Source organism: Pieris napi, chromosome 12 (genome assembly GCF_905475465.1).
Source record: "Pieris napi chromosome 12, ilPieNapi1.2, whole genome shotgun sequence".
NCBI lineage: Eukaryota > Metazoa > Arthropoda > Insecta > Lepidoptera > Pieridae > Pieris > Pieris napi.
In genome coordinates, this window is record NC_062245.1 from 8,839,013 (window position 1) to 8,863,530 (window position 24,518).

Consider the following 24,518-nt stretch of genomic DNA (forward strand, 5'->3'; position numbering starts at 1 on the left):
ATTTAGCTACTAACTATTCGGTTTTCCGAGAATACTGAACTTCAATATCTGATACTAAACGAATATAATTATTTAATGCGGGATTATCTTTCATGCGAGTAAGTATAATTTTTATTAGATAATGCACTTACAATTACGACATGGAGAGAATTCATTGACATCAATAGCGTCTGGTGTTTTGGCCACGAAGCACGATCCCACGGGATCTCGCTGGTTCAACTTAGCATTCACGAATGAGACATACCGCGGGGCACATGCCTGAAACAAAAAATACACATACATTTAACAAAGAGTTAAGAGTTAATTATTCTATATAGTTTATACGCAACTTCATATAATTTTTTTAGTCTATGACAGATAGTTATTTTTTAAAAATATGTACTCATAAAATAGCTGTTTCTAATATAAGAAAAGCTAAATAAATTACTTGTTTTTATATTAAAATTGTCCAACACTGCATAATGTCACTATCAAATTGATGTTCATAACATCCTTAAATGCTGTTTCATTCACCTCAATTCCTGTTAAAGTCTAATTTTATAAATACGTAAATAAAACGAATGAACTTGAAAGTTCGGCAGTTCATATGTCCTGTAATAACATGGGGTGAATCTGTATTAGGGATGTCACATTTTTTTTTTTTCAGCTGGTTATATACTTTTCATTTCCCTAGAAAGGCGTCTTTTCATATCATTTTTCTCGAAACCTTATATGAAATAATTTTGAGCGTTTACAATGCTGATGTATTTATAATTCCGTATATTTTCTTTTGTATTAAATATTCTCTATCTAACAATATTTTTAGATGCCGTACAATGCATACACATAGTGAATATAAAAATAATGAAAAATACATGTGATAACTTTACTATGGTAATATATAAAAACTTGAGTGATAGATAATGTTTCATAACATAGATAGCCCTAGCAGTCCTACGCAACTGAAAGGAATTAAAATAGAACATGCGCGTGCGCAGTAAACATTATAATAAGCTAGTGCGACCGAGCTGTTAGAAACAACAACGCCAGCTGTGATGATTAAATCATAGTACCTTTATAAAGATTCAGTCTTTTTAACGAAGTTTTGTTTGTTTTTCTTCTACTCTATCTCTATATCTATCTAATCTCTCTCCATTTAGTTTTTATTGGAACTCCAGTAGTCAAGTAGAGTCGGTGGTAAGGTATCTGCATGGTCACAGGTAATATCAAGTGATTACTATTAGTAATTAATTAATAACATAATAATTACTAATGGTAATAGATATGTCAAATGGGAAAAAGCGCCCGGTTGTTAAAAGTTACTAATTAATTTTAATGTTTGCAACCAACATACCAATATTTATATGTTATCAAAGGGCCTGAATCAGGCGCTTTACGATCAAGCAATAAAATCGCCCATCTGTTTGTTTACAACGAGTTTACGATGGGCCATCAATGGACCATTATTGGCAACGCCACACTCACCCGAATGACTCAAACATTGTGAATATACTTTCTTTTAAATAAGTTTGTTCTGGGTCTGAGACATAGCAGACTTTGCGATGATACTATTTCACGCATTTGTTATACGTATAAAAATATATCTTAAAGTGTCTATTGAACAGAAATACACATACATTATAAGTACATATTATAAATTGACTTTATTTATTTTTTAATACTTTTTTGCAAGTATACAGAAATATCTAGAATAGCCTTATATCGCTTTTGAGCGGTCTCTTCCAGGCTTAAAAAATTTCTTCCAAAAAATACTTAAGACATATATAGTTATTACGACAAAACTATTGGAACAAAGCAAAGAAATGAAACATTGATACTAATTTTATACTAAAATAATAAGTCATAGGCACACAATTGTCACTCGTAAGGATATAGAGAAATTATATTATTTTGGTAACAATGAGAGAGCTTAGGCCTTAGACTAATAACCTACTGATACCTTTGTCACAAAACGCTCAAAATATAATTGGCAAAATGGTAATAAAAAAAATATAGAGTTAAAATATTTTAGATCATTATTTTTTAAAATAGTTGGGAACATTTCATATATGTCTATATGGAATAAGTCAAAAAACTAACAACTTTTTATGCATGGAATATGAAATAAATATTTCGTAACTGAGATTTCTAAAACTTTGTATACAATTTTCATCTCCATCGTGAGACATCAAGACATTTACGAATGTCTCTTCGCATTAACATAAAAGTTAGACTGATTCACGTAAAGCCTGAGTCACGAACAATATACGGTTATTAACCTTAAGGATAATATTCGTCATTCGTCGTTCACTGAGCGATGAACCGTTTAAAAAATAATCATTGATGCATTACTTTTGGGTTAAGAGCCGTGATTTAAGTAGTTTTTTTGTTCCTTATAATAAAGTTCACAAAAGAGATTGCAAATTTATTTCTTTGTTATCATCATATATAATGCTATATCTACTGTATATGTTAGAAGCAATCTTTTCTAAAGTACATGACAATTATGGTAACCATAGATGTTACAAAAAATTAAAAGCAAATATATACGTATAATAAAAATATTATACTTCCAATTTTAGATTTTACTAGTATTTTTTACTTATTGCAAAGCAAAATAGCAGATAAGGTACTAAACAATGCTTTTTAAAATTGATCATCCCACTACCGATATGTAGTGTTTATTCTGTTAGTTTTTGCAAAAAAAAAAACGGTCTTAGTGTTCTATAATATTTTGACACTATGTTAGATGTCCGAGAAACCACACTTGCACTTATATTCGCTACACTAGTTTAAGTAACTCAAAAGGTTTAGTTTTTAATCTGATGTAGGTAATATTTTAATATTTAAAACTTAAAAATCATGAAATAATGATTTGAAGTAATCTAATATTGATAGAGACCTACCCCTAATGGCAGTTAAGTTTCGTAAAACAGAGCGCATTGGTCTCTTTTCAGCACATCGTAAACATAAAATGACAGGCAGAGACGAAATACGTGTTCAGTTAAAATAGGTTAATTAGAAATTAAAATTCCTTGAAGCTGATATTTCATAATCTAGGTATGTATGTATGAAACCATATCCGATCCTGCTCAATCGTGACTATTGTAATTCTTATATTTTCTTATTCTTTTGTATTGCATTGTAGTTCATGAACCGTCAGATTAGCTTTTAGTTTATTTTTTTAGATTAAATTTCGTAATTGTATAATTTTTCAGTGTTAATTTTTTTTTGATTTGGTTATGCACACCCTACTTTACCCTTAGTATTTCTTACTAGGGTTGCCTGGAAAAGATCGCTTGTCAGCGCTAAGGCCGCCCGTTGCATCCTTTATTATTTATGTTTGTTTTTATTTTAATGTAAAAATGTATGATATCTTATAACATAATAAGTGAACAAAGTCATAGTTATTATTTAAAGCATGTTAAAGACGTAATTGCGTACCGGTCTGCAGTTATTTCAACTTTTGCTTTTCATACAAGCAACGCGGTATAATAATCGTTGCACTTAGAGCGTACGTGTATTAAAAATACTCTCAGTTCAAACATTCAATATGTTCTTGACGTAATCAGCGCAGATTGCACAAAGCAGCCCAATTGACACAACTCTGACCCAAATCAGTTACGAGAATAGTCGAGAAATAGGCTAATGTTGCCAGTTTATTGCTGTCTGGTACATTAAACAATTTAAAATTAAGCATTCTGAATCGATACGAAATTTTTCAACGTTTCCTTATATGCTAAGCTAAATTCTTAACATAAATTACAGATTTTATTTTTATTGAACCACTTAACTACATAAGATTGACGAAATATATACGTTCCAAATTTAAAATGATTCCTAGATAATTGTTCATAGACTATATTTAATTTACCACAGTCATCAAAATTACAAAGAAAACATCATTTTGCCACAGATCATCAAAAGAATCTACAAACAGAGCCCTGTTGTTACAATAATGTTGTAACACATTCCCGAACAATGTCTATTTGACCTACCTGACCCATTTGTCACCACACAATGGTGGCAGTTGTAAATCATAATGGGTGTTCAATGAAGTTGTAAAGTTTCGTAATATTTGTACAATTTGATTTAAGAGAGCCGCTATGTGATTTATGGACGATTTTCTAGATTTTTCTAGATTTGTTGCTAAATGGAAAGGATTTTGTGCAAAAGCGAAAGTGATTTATAACACAATTCGTTTGTAATTTCGCAATACGAGATTCAATATATTTTACATGTAGGTACTGTTAGGGAGCGTTCAAGTATTACGTAACGCAATTTTTAAAGATTTTAGAAGCTCCCTTCCCCCCATGTAACGCCCCATAACGTTTTTCTGTACAACCCCAATGTTACGTAACGCGCTGTTTAAATAACCCCCTCCCGCCTATGTAACGCACTGTAACGTTTCAAAAGACTCACCCCTCCCCCTAAATTGCGTTACGTAATACTTGAACGCTCCCCTATGCAGCTCGCTGAGAAGTAGAAAACCTAAGCATGTCGTGCTAGATATATTATGCTTTAAAGGAGTGCAACATCGCAACCTAAGATCTTCAAAGCAAACCTTGTACGTGAATGTATGTGAATATTTTTTTGTTAGTGCTGTAGGTGTCAGAAAGAAGATATGACCCGGTATATACTGCAGACTGTCATCATGTCACTGACACAGGAGAGAGTCATGACAGATCGCATTTTTCAAGCATTTTTATTTACAAACTATTTTTCTGTTAAGTAGTGATTAAACAGCATTTAGCTTAACCTCATTTTTGCGCTGTTTGCTCTTCTTATCTACTATTGTTTGATCTAACAGTAATGTTACACAACATTCCACTTTACAACGTTTAAGTTGCGCACGCGCGTCTAATCTTCCCTAAGAGTTGCCACTTATCACCATTGTCACCGCTAAATTTTATAAGCATATGTCAAAAATATTCTTTGAATTGGCTGTGCGTAGATTTATACTTTATGAAAAGCTATTTTTTATCTGTGGCTCGCCTACCTACGAAAATGAAGAAAGCTTTATTACAATCCTTTTACCTTTTATAATTAAGTACAACTATTAATGCAATTAACTCGGTATTGATTAGTTGTATAAAAATAAGCACCTCTCACAACTTATCTGGAACTGGATATATTCGGTAGTGGACTGATGAATTTAAAAAAAGCTTTATTAAATGCCTATGATATTTGAAAATTGCAAAACATTACTAGGATTTTTATTATTTTTTATATTATTAATTTAGCAATTTTCTAACATGCTTGCCATAATTGTCATATATTTGAGATAAGATAGCTTGTAACATATAATGTAGATATAATAGCATTATGTATGATGTGGCGAACTTATAAATAAAAATAAAAAATATAATTAACATTCTTGGTACAGTTTTTTATTCAGTTATAGTTCTATTCATTTGTTTTTGTAATTGTCATTTAAGTGAACATATTTTAAAAGGAAGATCACGGATTTCATAATTTGTTCCATTTTCTGCCACCTGTTGTAACCTCATTAGATACGAAGCTAGCTGTACTCAAGCACAGTTAATTTTAGGAACGCACTGTTTGGCCTTAGGGAGATAAAGGGAGAAAAAGTGCCAGTACAGTTGTACGCATATATGGCAGAATGATCTCAATACATTGCCGTCGTAGAAAAACTCGATACTGACTCTAGTCCTACCCGATCAGAGTCAATTACGGGTGAATGAACAGTTTTGAAGGTGATAATAAACTTGTATTACTATGGTACGCGCAATATAGCTAGTATAGAGCAAATGAACTTTTATTTTTTTATTTTTTATTACCACAAAGTTGTAGTTATTTTGTGTAGTGGGAACGGCTATTTTAATTTTAAAATAAAAATACACCATTATGATAAACGTTTTCACTGCTAAAAACCTTATATAATATCAAAATTTGTGTGCATACACACAAAGGTGCAGTGTTGGCCTAGTGACTTCAGCGTGCGACTGTCATCCCTGAGGTCGTAGGTTCAATCTCCGGCTGTGCACTAATGAACTTTCTTTCTATGTGCGCATTTAACATTCATTCGAACGGCAAAGGAAAAATCGTGAGAAAACCGACTTGCCTTCCCAAAAAGTCGTCGGCGTGTGTCAAGCACAAGAGGCTGGTCACCTAATTGACAAATGATCATGAAACAGATATAGAAATCTGAGGCCCAGGCCTAAAAAGGTTGTAGTGCCATTGATTTATTTTTATTTTTTTACTTGCAAAAAAACGGGTTTATGATAATGAATATAAGAATTAATATTTAAGAATGATAATTTTCTAATTAAACGACATCCTTTTCCTTGTGACTCAAATTCTTGAATGCAATTGCAACAAGCATGAAAATTGCAATAATTATAAACCGCATTTACTTCATAATTTGCAAAATTGTTCTTGTCATCATTATGACTTTTAAGGCATTACAATTTGACGAGAGTTTACAGTTTTAATTAATTTAACTTTAAATTAACTGATTACTCGCATTACTGCTTTAAGCTTTTGGTGTTAAGTGTCATTATAAAAAAGTTAATAACACTAAGGGTCTGTTTCACAATGTACGAATAAGTTTTACATACGACGTAAGACTTCGAATGAAAAATTATAAAAATTACTCTCTATATATCCTTTACTATGCTTTTACTCATTGAATTAAAAATACGAGAAGAAGCTCCCGAGACCTACATAGAACTCAGCTACGATCCCTTGACCACTTCTTACGTCCCTCTAATTGTCCCGAGCCGTTAGATCTTTAAAAGGGAAACTCGAGATTAACTGTAGTACTGCCCTGTGCAGTTATGATCCATTCCAAATAAGGACAGGCCCGCAAAGGTAACCGTATAGAAATAGAACTCTGATTTGTTCCCGATTTCCTTTTGTAGATTTTCGTGTGTGAAAATTTTTTGTCGCACGCAGCTGTTGCTACACTAGTAAAATCGAGTGACGAAATCCTTTCTGTGCATATAGTGATCACGAAAGCGACGAAATCGTTGTACTTTGAGGTTAGTATGATATAGTTTAGCTGCTATTGGTAGCGTAAATAAAGCGGCAACTTCTAAGAGTTAGAAACGATAAAATAACGGCTGAAAACATAACCAATTTTCAACTAACAGCAACAAACAACCATTGGAATCTACAATAACATTGCTTACATAAAAAAATCAACTACAAATAAATCTCCGCCGATAAACTAATGTAACCCTCCATATTAATTATCAACGACTTTCGCGTCTAGGACCGCAATAAATGACACAATATATTAAGTAATAAATAAGATAAAATGTCTTCCGTGAAGAGTTATCAAGCGGAAGCTGCAAGGTTATCGTGAAACTTGACTTACGCATTCGGAAATCTTGGGAAACGAGTTATCTTCAAGGTACTGTAAATAAAATTAACAAATATAGGTTTTTTTTATTAAAACCTTAATAAACAAGTGAATCTTTATACGAAATAATGTTTTAGGTTTAAAATGTACTATGGTGAGTGTTCTGAAGAGTTGTTTGGGTCCCACTGCCATGTTTCAACACCGTACGACCCGTATCAATTCAAAATTTCATCAGCATCACCTTGATGGCTGAGAAATCTTCCACAGTCCAATTCACAATACACTTTCTTTTACGAACTAGCAAACAGTGAAATCCCTTCCCTGAGAGATACAACCAGCAATCGTGCAAAGTATACTCTTATACACGTAAATTGGGTGTCCATGGACTAGTGTCTCGTAGATTCGTTTGCCCCCTATAAAAGGTTTAATATGTTATATAAACAACCAAGTATATGTAAATAAAAAAATAATCTTAGTTGATTTTGTGTCAATATTTTTATATAACATTTGAGTATTGTGACGAATGCGAATACGAATTGAAATATTGTTCCTTAGAAAAAATCTTACGCCTTCAATAAACAACATAATATACTTTTGGCTATCATTAGCTAAAAGGAGGTACTACCTATATTTTCATAGATAAGATTACTAAAGTCGATAGCGAAGAGAAAACTTAGTAGTAAACGCTATCCCAGTATATTGATAACCATTTAAGCTGTAGCCGCATACATCCCACATACAATAGACTATTAAATCACATCAATTTGTCTGCTAGACGTTTATTCACTACCTTGTATAGCTACCTTCATTGAGTACCTCGAAAGCCTTTCAAGGAACACCAAACTTGGCCCTTTGTTTTAAAACCTTTTGAAGTGCCGAAAAGTGCATTGTAATGTATTTTTAGTGTACTCGTATTTTACTATAAAGAATTGTGGAGAATGTGAGAGCGTGTGTATGTTCCCTTATTTAGTGCGGATTATTGCAATATATTGTCAGGGCGAAGGGCAAAAGTCGTTGTGTATTCGTTTCATTTGCCTTAATTATCGGATCGTCTTGTTAGGATTACTTATTAAGTTAACACTTAGAACACAAGTAGGTAAACTTTTAAGCAAAAATTAACTTTAATGAGATGAGTGAAAGAGATGCAAAACTATATAAGATATGCAATTATAAATAAAGAAAGCAACAAAATAAACAATTCAAATACATGGAAAGAACACAGATAGATCTTTTAAGTAATATAAATTTACGATTTAGAAGGTTCTTTGGATAAGATTTAATTTCAAATTTATTTTAATTAGGCCCACTAAAAAGGCTTTTGAAAGTCAAAATTACAAGTTAATATTTAGAAAAAATGAGTAGTTGCCCCTTCCAAAGGGTAGTTTCATATGCAAAAGAATGGGCAAGACTCCATATTTAATACTTTATTGGATAATAAATATTTATGTAGCGAAATCTATTCGTTTCTTTCAAACAGCGCTACTTACAATGTATGACAATGAAAATATGATAAATGGGTACTGTTAATTTTAATTTACATTTCCTATAATATATTAGTATCTTGCCCTAACATGTCTACGTAAACAAAACCGTTTTCTACCAAAGGTCCAAGATTCCAGCTACTAATTAAATATTATAAGTCTCGCATTACATAAAACAACACTCAACAATGTGAAACTTATCGCACAAATAACTTTAGCACAAAGATTCAATTGTCTAAAACTACCGTTGCAATAAAGATTAATAATAGGTATCTCGTTGATATGGTATTTATAGCTATTCAATATCTTGTAGCCCGTGCCTGGAGGACAATGGGGTATTATTAGCTGAAGACGCCACGTTATTATATTGCAAAGTAAAACCCGACGTGTAAAAGTCCGAGGGAGAAGCTGGAGCGTGTCGCATAGATTCGTTTAATCTCTTTCAAGCTTATTCCTATCATAAGCCCAATAGTATTTGTGGCTTATTATAGGTCTTAAAACTATTTTAAGAGCAGTTGTCAGCTACACAGTATGCCGTGATATTTGATAATAAATTAAAATAGTATTAGTACATTTAACTAAATATTGTATTAATTAAAGTTGTTACCAATTAATTACCTACCTATTAGGTGCAATTGTTACACAAGTAAGGTACTACAAAGTATTGATAGTGTTGAGTCTCAATCAAAGCAAAGGCAACGATTCTTTGAACGAAAATTTCAAAACGTCTTTAGTTTGGACCAATCAACATAATAATGAAAGCCTGCGCAGTATATCACGCCTATTTGCTGCGCAAACGCCTCAACAGGAAACGTAATAATTTTCTTATTGATCTTTTATCATACGCTTCGAGGATATTGACAATGGCACAATGGGCAAATTAGCTGTGATTCTTGTTGCTTTTTGACGGTAAATATTTTATGCAGAAATAATTATGATAAACTATGTGAAGTGTGAGAGGGATTTTTAGCTCTGTTTTGCGTTATTTTGTATTGTAGGAAGGTAGTGCTTAACCCAAGGAAGCTTTATAGGAGGATTTGAACAATTTCTTCTGGTTATCGCGTTGTTTATGGTCGTGGAAACCCATAGCGGATGGGGAATTAATTTCATCAAAAAACCAGCAATTTGTTTCATTATTATAATATAACTCCAGTGGTGCTACAACCCCAAATTTCAGAGGCCTCAGATTGCTTTAGTCTTATTGATCATTTTTATTTCATAGACCAGTAGCTGATCAGGCTTTTGTCTGACACATTTCAACAATAATTTTTGAATTTGAGGTATGCCGGCTTCATCGCGATGTTCAGACATGTTAATGAGAGTCGCACACTGAAGCTACTAGGACAACACTGCAATGTTGTACTATCATACTATATGTAAATTAATCACATATTTAAGATTAGACACAGGCAATCCTTTTAAACCAATTTTCTTTCCATACGCACAAAGCATTCTTTCTCACAAAGAAAGTAATCGAAACCTTAATTTCCCAAACACAACAATACAATAATTAACATTTAACCGGAACGAATGAAAACATAATAGTTCATAACGAAGCCCCATAACCCCATCACTAATGGTTTTTGCTACAATTCCTGCGCACGCGTGTCCAATTTCCTTTCATTTGATACACGGATAGAATATTGAACAAATTACTAATGGAGTGTTGTAATTTCATTGATAATAATCAGATTTCTTTACCATCTTGTTTCACTTATGGTTACAAGGATACTGCGTAGACGCAGTATGAATTCTAAATAACGTATATGGTTAAAATATTAATCACACACACGTATATTCCTCTCTAATCTCCTCGAATGTAGAAACGAAAAACAAGGTTTTAAATATAGAATTTTGTATATGTTGTATCCAAGTGATATTCTATACATTTGGGGATTCATAGTCTACTTCTACTATCGTTATTCTATTAATCGCGAACACCTTAGTATAGTATGTATAAGGTATACACATACTATACTAAGGTATTCGCGAGGTATCTTTGATGATTTGCTATTTTAAAAGAGTACCGAGAGTTTTTTACGCCGGCTTTTTCTCTCGGCCTACATCCTCTGTCTTCTTTGCCGATGAGTAGGGATGCCTATAAATTCAAATTTAATGACGAGGAATAAGTAACACATGTATCTTATGTTCCATAATAAACATATATATTTTTTTATGTATAAGGGATATACTGGATTTTAAAATATGTTAACAATCCTATCCGTAACGTTGTATGTCACAATACAAGGAAAATCTAAGGAATGAAAACCTTCAGATACAACATTGAAATAAGCATATTTATTACCTGTTAGACTTTCCGCAAAAAGGGGTATCGAAAAACAAGCTGAGACACAAATGAAAACAATAAGAGAAATGTGCCATATAAGGTTTCGAGATGCGCACCCGTCAGCAGACACCATATTAGGAGCGCCACAAGAACTCAACTATGCCTGACAAATAAGCGGACAATTTGTTTAAATACCCTTTTCACAGGACGACCGAAATTTATTTAGACACGCTGAGACTTTAAAATTTAAAGAGGGTCAGCAAAAAGTATTCGAACCGAGAATTTTGGCTGACAAGCTGGAATAGGATTTTTCGGAAGAGATTCCATGTTTGGCCCTTTAAATTAGAAGTTACTTTGATAACATTACTAGACGTTTTTTTCCCCAGTTACTCCAGTGGAATGCTATACTGTAATCACAATTGTGGTTTTGTGTTACTACTGTTAATTTAATGGATTGTGATGTACTTAGTAAAATTGTAACAATTATTGTGGACAGTAATTCGGCAGTGCCTTAGCTTCAATGTGCCTGATGGGTACGTCCGCCGTTACTTCATGTGCCCACAGATAGAACTAACCTTCTGAAAGGTTACGTTAGATCATATGATCACTGTATTACTATAGTTAACGAATTACATAGGTTAACGGACGTATTTTATTTTCCGTTGAGTGAACTGGCAAAAGTTATATTATTGTGTATCAATAGTTTATTTTTTGTATTTTTGTAATTATGCAATTTTGTTTTTTCTAATTGATTTCTTATGTTTGTTTTTGGTTTGTATTTTAATTTCATTTGTCAGCATTCATGTCGATTTAGGGTCACCTGTTAGGACAAGATTGTGTTTTTCATAAATAACAGTATTTGTGTTGAATTTATACAAATACATCATTCGAAGAAGTCGTTATTGAAAGCTTTACATTGTATAACTTATACATATTGTATTCACTTTGAAAAGATTGTCGACAGTCTTCCAATCGCACCTAATTTACACAGCGTTACCACGAAGAATATTCCTAGCATCATTCCTCCACCACGTCATATTAAATGCATCAATACGTAGAAGTCGTGGTAGTGTGAGTGGAGACAAGTAAACAATGCAGGTACTAAGAAACTGTCTATCTCGTCACCGATCTGTCGCTGCCTTATACAGCTTATCAAGTCGTACTTGAATTTATCCTTCATCAGCGGTTTCAGAATGAGGATGGGAGGTTAAAGATTGTACAGCGATTATTCTTTTTGATGGAACAGAGGTGTGAAATTATCTTTTAGATAATGATGCGATTGTGAGGTCATGGTAAATTATGTACTTATCAAAGTGTACACATGTGTTGCTGAAATTTATGTGTTTTATTTGATTAATATTTAGCACAGCTTAGAATTCTTTTGTATCATTTTAATTGTTATTATGTCAGTAGTTAAGGAGTCTTGCAAAGTAAGAAAATTTAATAGATAAATGGCTCAATGTTAGGTATGAGATTCTTACATTGGGTCATCATTTTATTTTTTAAGTTGCTTAAGTATTTAAGGTTAAAATTGTATCAACAAACATTCAAGATATTGCAATAAACATTTTATTTTTGAGAACGACTCCATATATTTTCTAGTTCTTCTAGTTCCATGGAGCCACGATGAATGCGACGGATACGTCTCGATATCTAATGATATATCGCGCGATGGATTTGCAATTACAATCGACGATGTGTCGCCGGTATACTGATCTACGGCTAAGAGAAAAATGTGGCAAACGTGTACTTAGATTATATTATTTATTTACACTTTGTTACCGTAAACGTACATATAAAAAATAGGTTACATAAATTAAAGCGATTTTGAAATTTGAAATCATTGTATGGAAAAATAAAAAACAAATACCTACTGAAGGTAAAGTACAAGTAGTGCGTAATAAATTAACAAAGAAACATAAAATTACATATAACAACTAAAACTAAACTAAAATATAGAATATAATATAATAATAAAAAATTAACGCTCATCTTAGGGTTAATGAGTCATGATTAATATATATACTATATATATATAGATAATTACGAGGCAGAAGAGAAATGCTCAAAAAGAAGATTCTTGAATGAATATAAAGACTGAGCTCGTCTGATATCAAGAGGTAAGGAGTTCCAAAGCAAGATACATTGCACAGTAAAGGTGTTTATTAAAAAATCTATTAAACTAGCAAGTTCTCCTGAAAGCGTCTCGTGAGAATGCAATGAAATATTAATACAACTCGAACCGCGTGTGGCGAATACAAACACATAAACGCATAACATTAGCTTATCCAAGCAATTTGTTATAAATAAACGATTGTAGCAAAAACTCGCCGATCGACTAACAATTATAAGTTTGCATTGTTAGTACAGGGTGTTCTCTAAGTCACCGTTTAGAATGTTCACACTTCGACACTTTTCACTGTTAATGATTTGTATGTGACAATCGTAGTATTGTTAAATTTGACCTATAAACCACACTAACGTAACGAAATAGCATTAATTTGTTCTTTATAAACAAGGCACTATATATACATAAAACTAAATTTGCTACTTGTGGGCATGTTAGCGTGTGCTGGCGCAGCCGCAGAGCAGGCGGAAATAATAAACGGCTCAAATATACGTCTTTCCTCCAACTTCGATTTCATTCCCTTTGGAGTTGTTATTTTTGGGCCGTGGGGTTCAAGTGCACAGGCGCTAATTAAAGGTTTAAGTTGGCGCATGGTAGATAGTACCGGTGAACCCAGAGCTTGTGCTTTCCATGCTAAAGGAAATCTTATGCTTTCTCTTCATTAAAGGTTGGTCCACAGGGACCAAACATTTAAAATTTGTTGTAATATTCTTTTTATCAATTTTTATTTAATATTATGCTGAAGTGCATTTTTCTTCTGCCTCTTATTTAGCTACTCTATATATTATATATTGATTATGACTCCTTAACCCTAAGCTTAGCTTTTAAATTTTTAATAATATATTGACATTTAATAGTAGATTTTAGTTTAGTTTAATTTTAGTTAGTATTTCTAGTGTTGCATCTATCTAATATTGTTTTTTTTATGGACTTCTTGTACTTTACTCTGAGTTGGTGTTTCTTTCTTTCCATAATAGGGTTACCTGGAAGAAATCGCAAAAAGGAAGGCCTCCCGTTGCCTAATATCATATGTAACCTGTTTTTATATGCATATTTAATGTAACGATGTGTAAATAAATAAATTACTATTTAGGTTAAGAATATTGTAAATACTGCATATTTGCGTGATACCTACCTTATTATTCGTAATACATACTAGATAAGAAATAAAAAATGCTCATAAATTCCCAACAGCCTGTATATACGGCATCAGACATCCCAGTCACGTCGATTACAAATGAAATAAAACAGCTAAACAAATTGCAACAACGGCCTGAGAAGGTACCGTTTTTGCACTAATTCGGCATACCCCAATAAAAATTCCTTCCCCATAAGGGAACGGGCAAAAAGCATCCTCGAAGCTTGACTGATCGCGGGGAATGCAAAAAGTGAGGGATTGAAAGCGAGCCGACCGCATGAATAACCATGTGAGTAAGCGCTCTACTAATTCCCTCTTTGCTTATTAGACGTTTATTACAAATAGCGCTACAACCTTTTTTATGTCTGGGCCTCAGGTTTCTATATCTGATCCGTGATCATTTCTAATAGGTCATCAGCCTTCTGTCGACTTTTTATGTGTAACTGCATGGTTCCCTCACATTATCATACACCGTACGAGCTATTGTTAGGTGTGCACATAGACAGAAAGTCGATTGATTAATCTAACGTACTGACGATCTTTAATTACGATAGATAGATTACTACTATGAAGAGATGAATTGGTTTATTAGATATTATAAAAATTACAAAAGGATCTTTGACTTCAAATCTAGCCTGCATATAAATTTATTAAATAAAAATTAGGTCCCTTTGGAGAACCATAGTTTATTTGCTCTATTGCTTGCTTATAATGTGTAAACGCCAGGCTCTGTGGGAACCGGATATGATATTTGATGGCATTTTCCATATTAATACGTACACTAAAACTTTTGAATACTTAAAGTTGTTTCAAAGTAGCGAAGACATTTTTACATTGTCTTTGAGTCAGAAGAGAAACCATATTAAAGTGGTAAAAATTAATTTCTGAATATGTTCGCGTCAAATGATATTTTCTTTAGCAATAAACAGCCTTTTAGCATTATGCTGACCCCATCAGTGATAGCGCGAACGTCCTCAAGCCGTAAAGCTTACCCCATTTCGACTCGATTGACCCACTTTCGTACCAAATTGATGGTTATTTTGGCAAATTATACGAGCAAAGGTCACTGTGATGATACAGACTTAATTACATGGGACGACGCTATCTAATATATACAATTCTCGTGTCACACTGTTCGTTCCCATACTCCTCCGAAACGGCTCCACCGACTCTTATGAAATTTTATATTCATATTTAGTAAGTCTGAGGATCGGCTACTGTCTATCTTTCAAACCCCTAAGTGATAAGGTTTTTTAAGATTGATTCAACTAAAAAATGGTTCCTAGAAATAATATACATGGCAAAACAAACGTTTGCCGGGTCAGCTAGCATACTATATATATATATATATATAGATGTCTACGGAGTAAAATTTAAATGGTTGATAACAACGATACTATTGTTATTCAAATCGAATAAATTTTATATACGGAAGAGTTGTATGTATATCAGACACATTCAAAATTCCTACAACTAGTATTTTATTTGCTAAACTGATAACTTTAATAAAAATATTAATGAATTGGAATTATGGGTACAATTGTTGTCTTTCGTGCCTTTCTGTAACTTGATTCTACGCTGGAGTTTTAAGTGCAATGGTTATTACTTAAGATAACTTATACACATTATTTCAAAATTACTGCACTCAAGAAATAAATCACTTGCCCCAAATCCGATAGTACCTAAACCATACAACTACATTATATATGAACTAAATGACAAGTTTATTATGTCTGCTGGGTGGAGCAGGAAGGGTGTAGTCGTCCCATAAACTTTATAGGTCACTCTTATGGGGTCACCCGTCAGCGTCTTCGCAAATGCCATTCATTTAAAACAATATAACTATTGTCTTTTGCAAATGGTTCAAAATAAAGCTTAAAATCGGAGCAATTAGTTACGTTGCTATTTTGAGAGAGATATTTAGCGTGAGAGACTGTTATCGAAAGCTGACGGTATACTTATTTAAAATACTAAGGATATTTTTTATGTTTATTTTATAAGTAACTAGACTAGGTACACTTCATCACCTACATATATTTGTGTCAAAACTTAATACAACATTTATAAAACGGACTAAACAAATCGGACCTCATACTACAGTTATGAAACACAAATTTCTGAATACATATGACAACCAAGAGACAACTTTTTTTCTAAAAAGTCAGAAGAAATCATATATTCCTCAGATAGCAACAGTTATTATCGGAAAATTCAATTGAATGTTTCTTTACTTATTATTCATGTTTCCCATCATTTTAATTCATTTTTATATATATATATTTAAACAAATGCAAACAAATCTAGCATCTGTAGTTAAAAGCGGCATTCTAAATTGATAAAAGGTAAACAAATGATCTAAGCTTATTTAATTAAAAAACCAATGGCGCTACAACCCTTAGTTGACCTATCTATTTAGTAATAAATAAAATGTACAACCATGTAGGTGATCAGAACCGGGCGTGACACATAGGTATAAGGCATGTTGATTTTCTGGCGAGGTCTTCCTACACCGTGCGAGCGAATGTTAAATATTTATAGTAAGAAATGTCCTTTGGTGTACAGCCGTGGGTCGAACATACGACCTCAACTAGAGTAGAACGCTCAAGCCACGAGGCCAACGCTTATCAAACTAATACTGAGAATGAAACGCTTGAGTAGAGCTTGCTTATTTGGTGGCCTTACAAAAGCTATTACTTACCACAATAGGCCCATTTCTGCCTGTACTCGTAAGGCTCGCTCCAAACCATTGATTAGATTTCTGATCTATCTGTCGATGGGCACTGTCCACGTTGTTATCTGCAACAAACATTTATTGTTGGAGTCACATAAAGGTTTAGGTACATTAAAGTCTAACCCCATTATTATTAAAACTAAATTGCACTCCTTATTCTCCAGTGCTCTTTGTTCTCTATCTTTCATGATGTGATTACGATGTGTTGAAAAGAGATGAGTTACTGTGCAATTGGACTGATAATTTCTTGACCAACGCTTACATTTAAAAAAATAATCTAATACATAAATAGTAATACTAAGGGTCTGTTTCACAATATATGGATAAAGTACCAAATAGCTATACAACACATAAATTATTTGGAAGATAAATTGTGCTATTAGACATTCAAGGGACTCATAGCTTATGATGGACTTTATGTGACGAATAGCGCTATCTGACAGTAGTGAAACGCAACAATAGTGTTTATCCTACCAATAAGTAGTAAATAGTTAATTTGGAACTTATGTAGATCTTATCCGTACATTGTGAAACAGACCCTAAGAATTTATCATAGTCTGAAATACTTTCCAGGCTAAACTGTCATTGACAATAGTTAAAAATTGCCTGCATAAGAAAACTGTGTTGTAATATACCGCGGTAAAAAGCCGTAAATCACTTTTAAAGTTTTTTATCTCCATAAATAATTGTAAAAGATCAAAATTGCATACACACGAGTATTAAGATAAGATCGATATTGAAATTATACTTGAGTGAAAAATCAGAGGCAATAACTTAATTTTATATCCCAGAGGCATCATACGCGGTTTCAATTTCGTAACGGCAGAATTGTGATGGATACACGCATTCTGCTAACGACTGTTTCCATCCGCAATATTTTCGTACATACACAAATTAACAAATATATTGTTGCGGTGTTTTATAGGTGTCACGCTTCCATTGTTCTTGAATCTATTTTTTTTACACGCTTTATATTAGCTTCACCTGTATGTAGGTATGTATGTATGTATGTATGTAACCGACTCCTTCGGACTCGATTTTGACCGACATTTAACGGACAGATTTAATTCAAACTTTGCGCACCTGTCAAAGATCGGTGACAATGCAATAATCCGAAAAAAAAATGAAAAAAATTTAACTAAAAAATAAATAATAGTTTAAAAACACGCTTTTAAAGCACATCAAACTAAAAAGTGAAAAATAATTCCTAATTTAGGCTGAAAATGGTAATGAACAAAAAATACTGGTATTATTGTGAAAAAGCGTGAGGCGCTCTGTCCTATATTTTTCGTCTATCGAGTGTGTTGTGCTTTAAAAGCGTGTTTTTTAGTTTTTTTTAACTATTATTTATTTTAAATACTCACTCACTGATACATCATGGAACATTACGATCTATTCCAACTTAAGACTAATAAGTAATTTTAGTCTAACTTAATTTACAAATAAGGACATTTAACATACGTAAGTGTCTAATAACACTACTTACAGTCTCTATTAAGGGGAAGACGTTTTGTTCTTGTGTTCTATTTTTTCACTTCCCACTACTAATTAGTCTTTAATCTAAAACCGTTTTATTAATATACGCGTTTGATTTTTCTTGAAACATTTCAGTTAACATCGTGAAAACTATCAGTCTAACAAAATTCTCCATCCGTCGGGGACTTTTTCACTGCAAATCCAAATAATTTTGTCGACAGATGGAGGAGCTACACGAAAATCAAAAAATCCTTCTTTGGTTTTGTAATATGGACAAAATAAGAAATGGTTTATCACCTTAACAGACTATTAAAGAATGGATTGAATTCTTAAAAATTCCGAACAATGGAAACAAACTCATGATGCATCTTATCGCGCAAGAGTATTTTAAAGATTCTTGTACAGTTAAAAGGCAGTTATGATTAATACCCGAGTGAAAGCGTTAATTATTTTTAATTATTTTTCGAGCTAGGCGTGTCTTATAAATGGATGATGAATGGAAAATAGATTCAATTCTTATACTGAAACTACTTTAAATACTTTTTAAAAGAATCAAATATTTTTAAGTTATTTATTTATTATATGTTTGAAGGTTTAAGTAAAACATTTCGATTCAATTTTGGTGTACTTAATAAAAAAATGGCCAAGAAAACATGTCTTTTAATTATTTACGACTAATTATACAATATAATATGTCATAAATAAAACCTAAATATAACAATCAAATATACAGAATGTAAAATTTTCTTAACCTACATAATAATAATAAAAATAATTAAAAATTGGTCCCTGTGGCAGTGTACCTTCATAGAATATCACTATATTTGGGCCATTTAAGTGCCACGCATGAAAAAAATATCATATCTTGTTCGCGCCCGTTTAGACGTAACAAAATACACTATTCTCGATTAAAACGTAAATACGTTACGAATGTATCTGATTATACAATAATTTAGTCAATTTAACTTAGTAGTTTGTTTAATAATACGCAAAAAGTCGGTATAGAAATGTAATTTAATCATTACAGAAACTGATTGCTTTTATGGGGTTTCTTTTTTCAGAAAGAACAATTTTCCAAAGTGACGTCACACCCTGGCACAAGGGGATGACACCCCACTCTAGACCCTGTAGGGTTAGCCTTTTTACTTACAATGGACAGTTAAAAGCAAACCGCTGCTACTAAAATATATGTTGTTATTGATAATTGTCTGGCTTCGTCGTTCGTCGTAGTCTTATACTTAACATTAATAAAAATAAATTTTCTATCGCCTTACCAGCAATGTAATCGTTCTTTATATTTTAAGATTCTGTTTGTGACACCTCTCATATTCTTGAGTAAGTTTTGGTAATATTTTCGTATTTCCCAATCCTAATGAAATAAGAATAATATAACTTAAAAACTTAAGACATAAACAGCATACTAAAATTTACAAAATTAATAAGAAACGGATGGCTTCTAAACCGATAGAAACTTAATTAGATTACCCTATCTGTTACATTGATATATTAACAACGCCGTTACGAAAAATTATATCTCTATCAGACGAAAAAGACAAAGCGTTTTTCAATTACAATTTGTACACTTAGCCTGGCAAATTAAAAACTAAAATCCCAATAAGAAATAAGTTTAATCGTACTAATAATTTTCATCAGATTGCCTGTTGTACGCAACTGTACCAAGTATGACAAGTCTATATCATTAGCTACCGCATATCACGTCATATTTTGGACTCTTAAAAATAGTACGGCCATTTATTTTAAACGCTGAACAAAAACTTCCCTATGACTGATGTTTAATGAGAAATTACTTATGTCAAAATGGAAGCTTTCGATATAAGCACTCTTGAATATTTAGTGATAAATTGATTCTATATTAAGAAAAAAACTTAAGTTTCACGCTTATGTAAAGAATTTTATGTTATTTTTCGTTTTGGTAATTAATTTAAAAAACATGTGTGGTATGAAATGTATAATGTATATGTTAAACAATATACACATAATATTAAAGTAAATATTAGGGACCTGTACTACACTTATTATAATTGTAAACATCTTTTAGTTAAAACAAACAAAATATCTTCATTATACAGTAGTCTATACTCGGAATCCATATAAATCGAAGGAAGCTTTGAAACCTTGAAAAAGCACTGCCAATAGCGTCTTAAGTGACAAAACTTATACAAAGCTTTGTAGAATTTTTATAATTTATGTTTACATCAAGCAATGCACCTTATAAAATTATGAAATGCTAATTTTTAAATCGTCGTAAAACTTCAAATGAGTTCCTAAGACGGTTTGATATCCATTTCTTGGCCTCAGATTACTTTATCTCTTGATCATTTTCTTTCTTTATATGCAAGTAAGTGATCAGAACGAAGGACTTCAGTGTCTGACGGTTTCGTCATGATGTTTTACTTTACTGAACAATTATTATTTATTTTTTTTAAGACTATTCCAAGACCTAGTCCCATGCTAAGCTGGTGAAGCTTGTGTTATGGGTACTAGGCAACGGATATACATACATATTATTGATAGATAGGCATATAAATACAGGGGTCTGGGCTCAGAATATGATTTTGTCCCATTCGGTGTCGAGACCCTTGGTCCGTGGGGTCCTAGCGCTTTAAGGCTTTTTAAAGAAATTTCAAAAAGGTTAGTCGACATCACAGGAGACCGAAGATCTGGCAGCTACCTCGGACAAAGAATTAGTCTAGCAATTCAAAGGGGGAACGCTGCCAGTATCTTCGGAACCTTGCCTAAAGGGACTCCTTTTAATGATATATTTTAGTTTATGTTAAGTTTAGTTATTTATTTCAATGTATATTATTTTATTATTAGTTTTTTGATAAACCAATCCCAATACATATTTAAACACCCAAGACCTAAGCACAACACCAAATGCTCATCACATCGATGTTCGTCTCAACCGGGGATCGAACCCGGGACCCATGGATTCGCAATCAGGGGTACTAACCACTAGACCAATGAGTCGTCAAGTCGTTGTTCAATGCCAACATAGAAATAATAGTCAATTGGTGCACAATCTCAAGCCACTAGGCCAACTGCCCTTTGGATCGAAGGCCCATCTTACACGATTAGAGAAAGAAGCCCTTTAAACATTGCCAATGTGGATTGGTTCGTGTTTAAGTTATAAGACCCTAGAGATACGCTTAACATTGCTCCTATCATTTGTCAAACAAACTCGTGTGAAAAGCTTTAACAATGAGTCAGGGGAAAACCACGCCGAAGCATTTCACTATTGGCACGCGATATTAGTCATAACATGCCTCACATGCCGATCTGATGTTAAACGATTTTAAAAAGTGCTTTGGTTTTAAGTTTCTTCGCTAGATTTTTGATCACTCGCTTTATTTGCGGGAAAACCCAAAAAATAATAAGTCAAGTTATTTTGACACCAAGAAGATTTGTCGGTAATAACAACATAAATAATCAGTGGCTCTACAACCTTTTTAGGTCTGGGTCTCAGATTTCTGTATCTGTTTGATGATCATTTGCAAACCTAATAGACAAGTAGGTGATAAGCGTTCTGTGCCTCTAATTAAGAATCTACTGCAATAAATATTTCTATTATTTTGTTTTCACACTCCACATATAATGAAAAAAATACGTGTAAGATGGTTTTATTTTAGTAAGTTAAAAAGAGGTTGGAGCAAGGAGCTCACACTGGCCGTAAAGACAGCCCAATCACAAGCCAATTAATGATATATCCCTCCTATACAATCTCGCAAAATGATAAAGTAAATAAAATTAATTTAACTTCCCAATAAAGCTCCTCCCTTGTACGTCGATCGCAGAAAGCTCGATGTTTATCGCGATACCATTCACGGCATACCTTTTACCGAAACCACTAAATTATACACTCTTTTTATTGTTAAAATTAACGGACTGGGCTGATTTCTTTTATCAACTTACGGGGTGTTACTATTACGTAATTTTAAATATTAATCCAAAACAGTGCACAAGCGTCTGCTCTCTTATTAGTACACAGATATTCAGAGACTAGACTTATGGGACCCTGAGGGTACGCGCTCATCTAATACACTGATTTTCACACACCGCAACATTTTTAATAGCATTAAAGAGTCTTTCTTTTATTTGTCAATACGTCTTAATCTATTGAATTAACTAATATATATTTTAAATTCGTTTATTTTCGATCATAAGAAACATTAATGCCACATTTCTAACAATATGTATAGCTGATAATCGATATTTTTGGATATCATATTTTAATAAGCATAGCAAAATATTTTTCATAGCATAATATATGCTTACAACATAACAAATTTCTTTACCCATTTTACGGTTCATAAAAATGTAATTTTATCAAATACGACATTTAATCATAAATTATTCGAATTTCTGTTTTATTATGCTTAATTTTACATACACCCAAACTTAGAACAATGAGAAATATTTGTAATTAATGAAGCCATAATATCCATATGGATTTTTAAACATCCTGTAGTTACCAAATTTGGTCCTGCATGCCGTACTGACAAGACAAAAACGATTGTTTCAATTTTAAACAGCCTATATAAGATTAAGACATTACTCTCGACAATTTGTTAACTGTGGTAATTAAGTCATTGAACTAATATTGGACGCCATATTGGGTCATCTTTATCAGATATTGATGAACGTCAAGATCTGTGGGAAGTTATTAAAAGATAGCGTAGATTAATCATTGTTCTTTTACCTTTATTACGTGTACATTTTTAATAATAGTTTATATATTTTCATCTATTTTAGTATTTCCTACCCATTGATAGAGGTAAAATAACTACGAACTACTAATAAAAACGAAAACAACGCTCCGTTGCCGAAGATATTTGTAATAAAAGGCAAGCCACATACATTTGATTAGTCCTGTATATACCTACTTAACTTCATTTGTCTCCAACATAAGACCTATTAATTATTAATTATATAGTTCCTATATTCGATTGACTTTGCTTATGTTAAGTTTTTTATTTCATACATATTTCTTTTAAATCAGTACAAAGCATTAAAGCGGAAGGTATATGATTACGAATAGGAATACGAATTACAAATTTGTTTACATAAGTTTCTAGTGATTTTCAGCAATCGTGGACAGCGACAGATATATGTAATGAATTAAGGTGTATTTATGAACACTTTGTTCCATTAATAGTACATAATAATACATATACAATCAGATAAGATAAATTATTAAGGAGGCAACTCATCGCTAACATTAAATTTATTCCAGGCTATCTTACTAAGGTAAGAGAAAAAATAAATACTGAGGGTAAATCGCATAAAGTGTGTGGAGGAAAGATGGTGTACCTCCAAACTAAAGGAGGACCCTCAACCAATCTAACCACTGACTGAAACGGCCCCCAGTGGCCCAATCGAGAAGTTCTAGCGACTGTAGCGACATCTATATTCTTAGAAGTGCATAAAAATAACAAAAATTAAATTACAGATAACAACTCAATGTTGACTATACAATTACAAAAGTGACATTTTACTATATATTATCAAACAGTTACATATAGTTAAATGTTTATTATATCCCCTATGTCCAAAACGACTATAAAATTGATAAATTTGTATAATCAAAACGTAATGAACCAAATAACACTCTGTCACGCGAGGATACACAGATAAAAATGTCTAATGACTAGAAAAGGGATTCACCCTTCATGTTTCGGGTTATTAGTCAAGACAGGTGTGCCGAACATTATGAATAAGTATATTAATGACTGTCCATTACTGAGTTTTGACTAATTGTTCTTATTCAGACCAGAGAGTTCCTTTTCCTTAAAAGTAGTAACGACGAAACAAATATTTAAACTTACGTACGCCAGTACGTTATTGTAGGTACCCTCCATATTTTGAATATGATATTCATACAGAGTACTGCCATTAAATAGAGTATTCTCGATTTTAACACGATTTCATACATAGATATATTATGATAGAT

General features: G+C 32.5%; 1 protein-coding gene across 2 annotated transcripts in view; it reads right to left on the reverse strand.

The window, feature by feature from the left end:
- Positions 1 to 24,518, reverse strand: part of LOC125054335 (integrin alpha-PS2) — an 88,611-nt gene that overhangs the window by 25,776 nt on the left and 38,317 nt on the right. For both annotated transcript variants that reach the window (XM_047656145.1, XM_047656144.1), the window contains exons 3-4: positions 17,039 to 17,136; positions 132 to 258 (exon numbers count right to left, since the gene is read on the reverse strand). In XM_047656145.1, the coding sequence (XP_047512101.1) occupies positions 132 to 258; positions 17,039 to 17,136 (225 nt within the window). The remainder of the gene's footprint in view (positions 1 to 131; positions 259 to 17,038; positions 17,137 to 24,518) is intronic.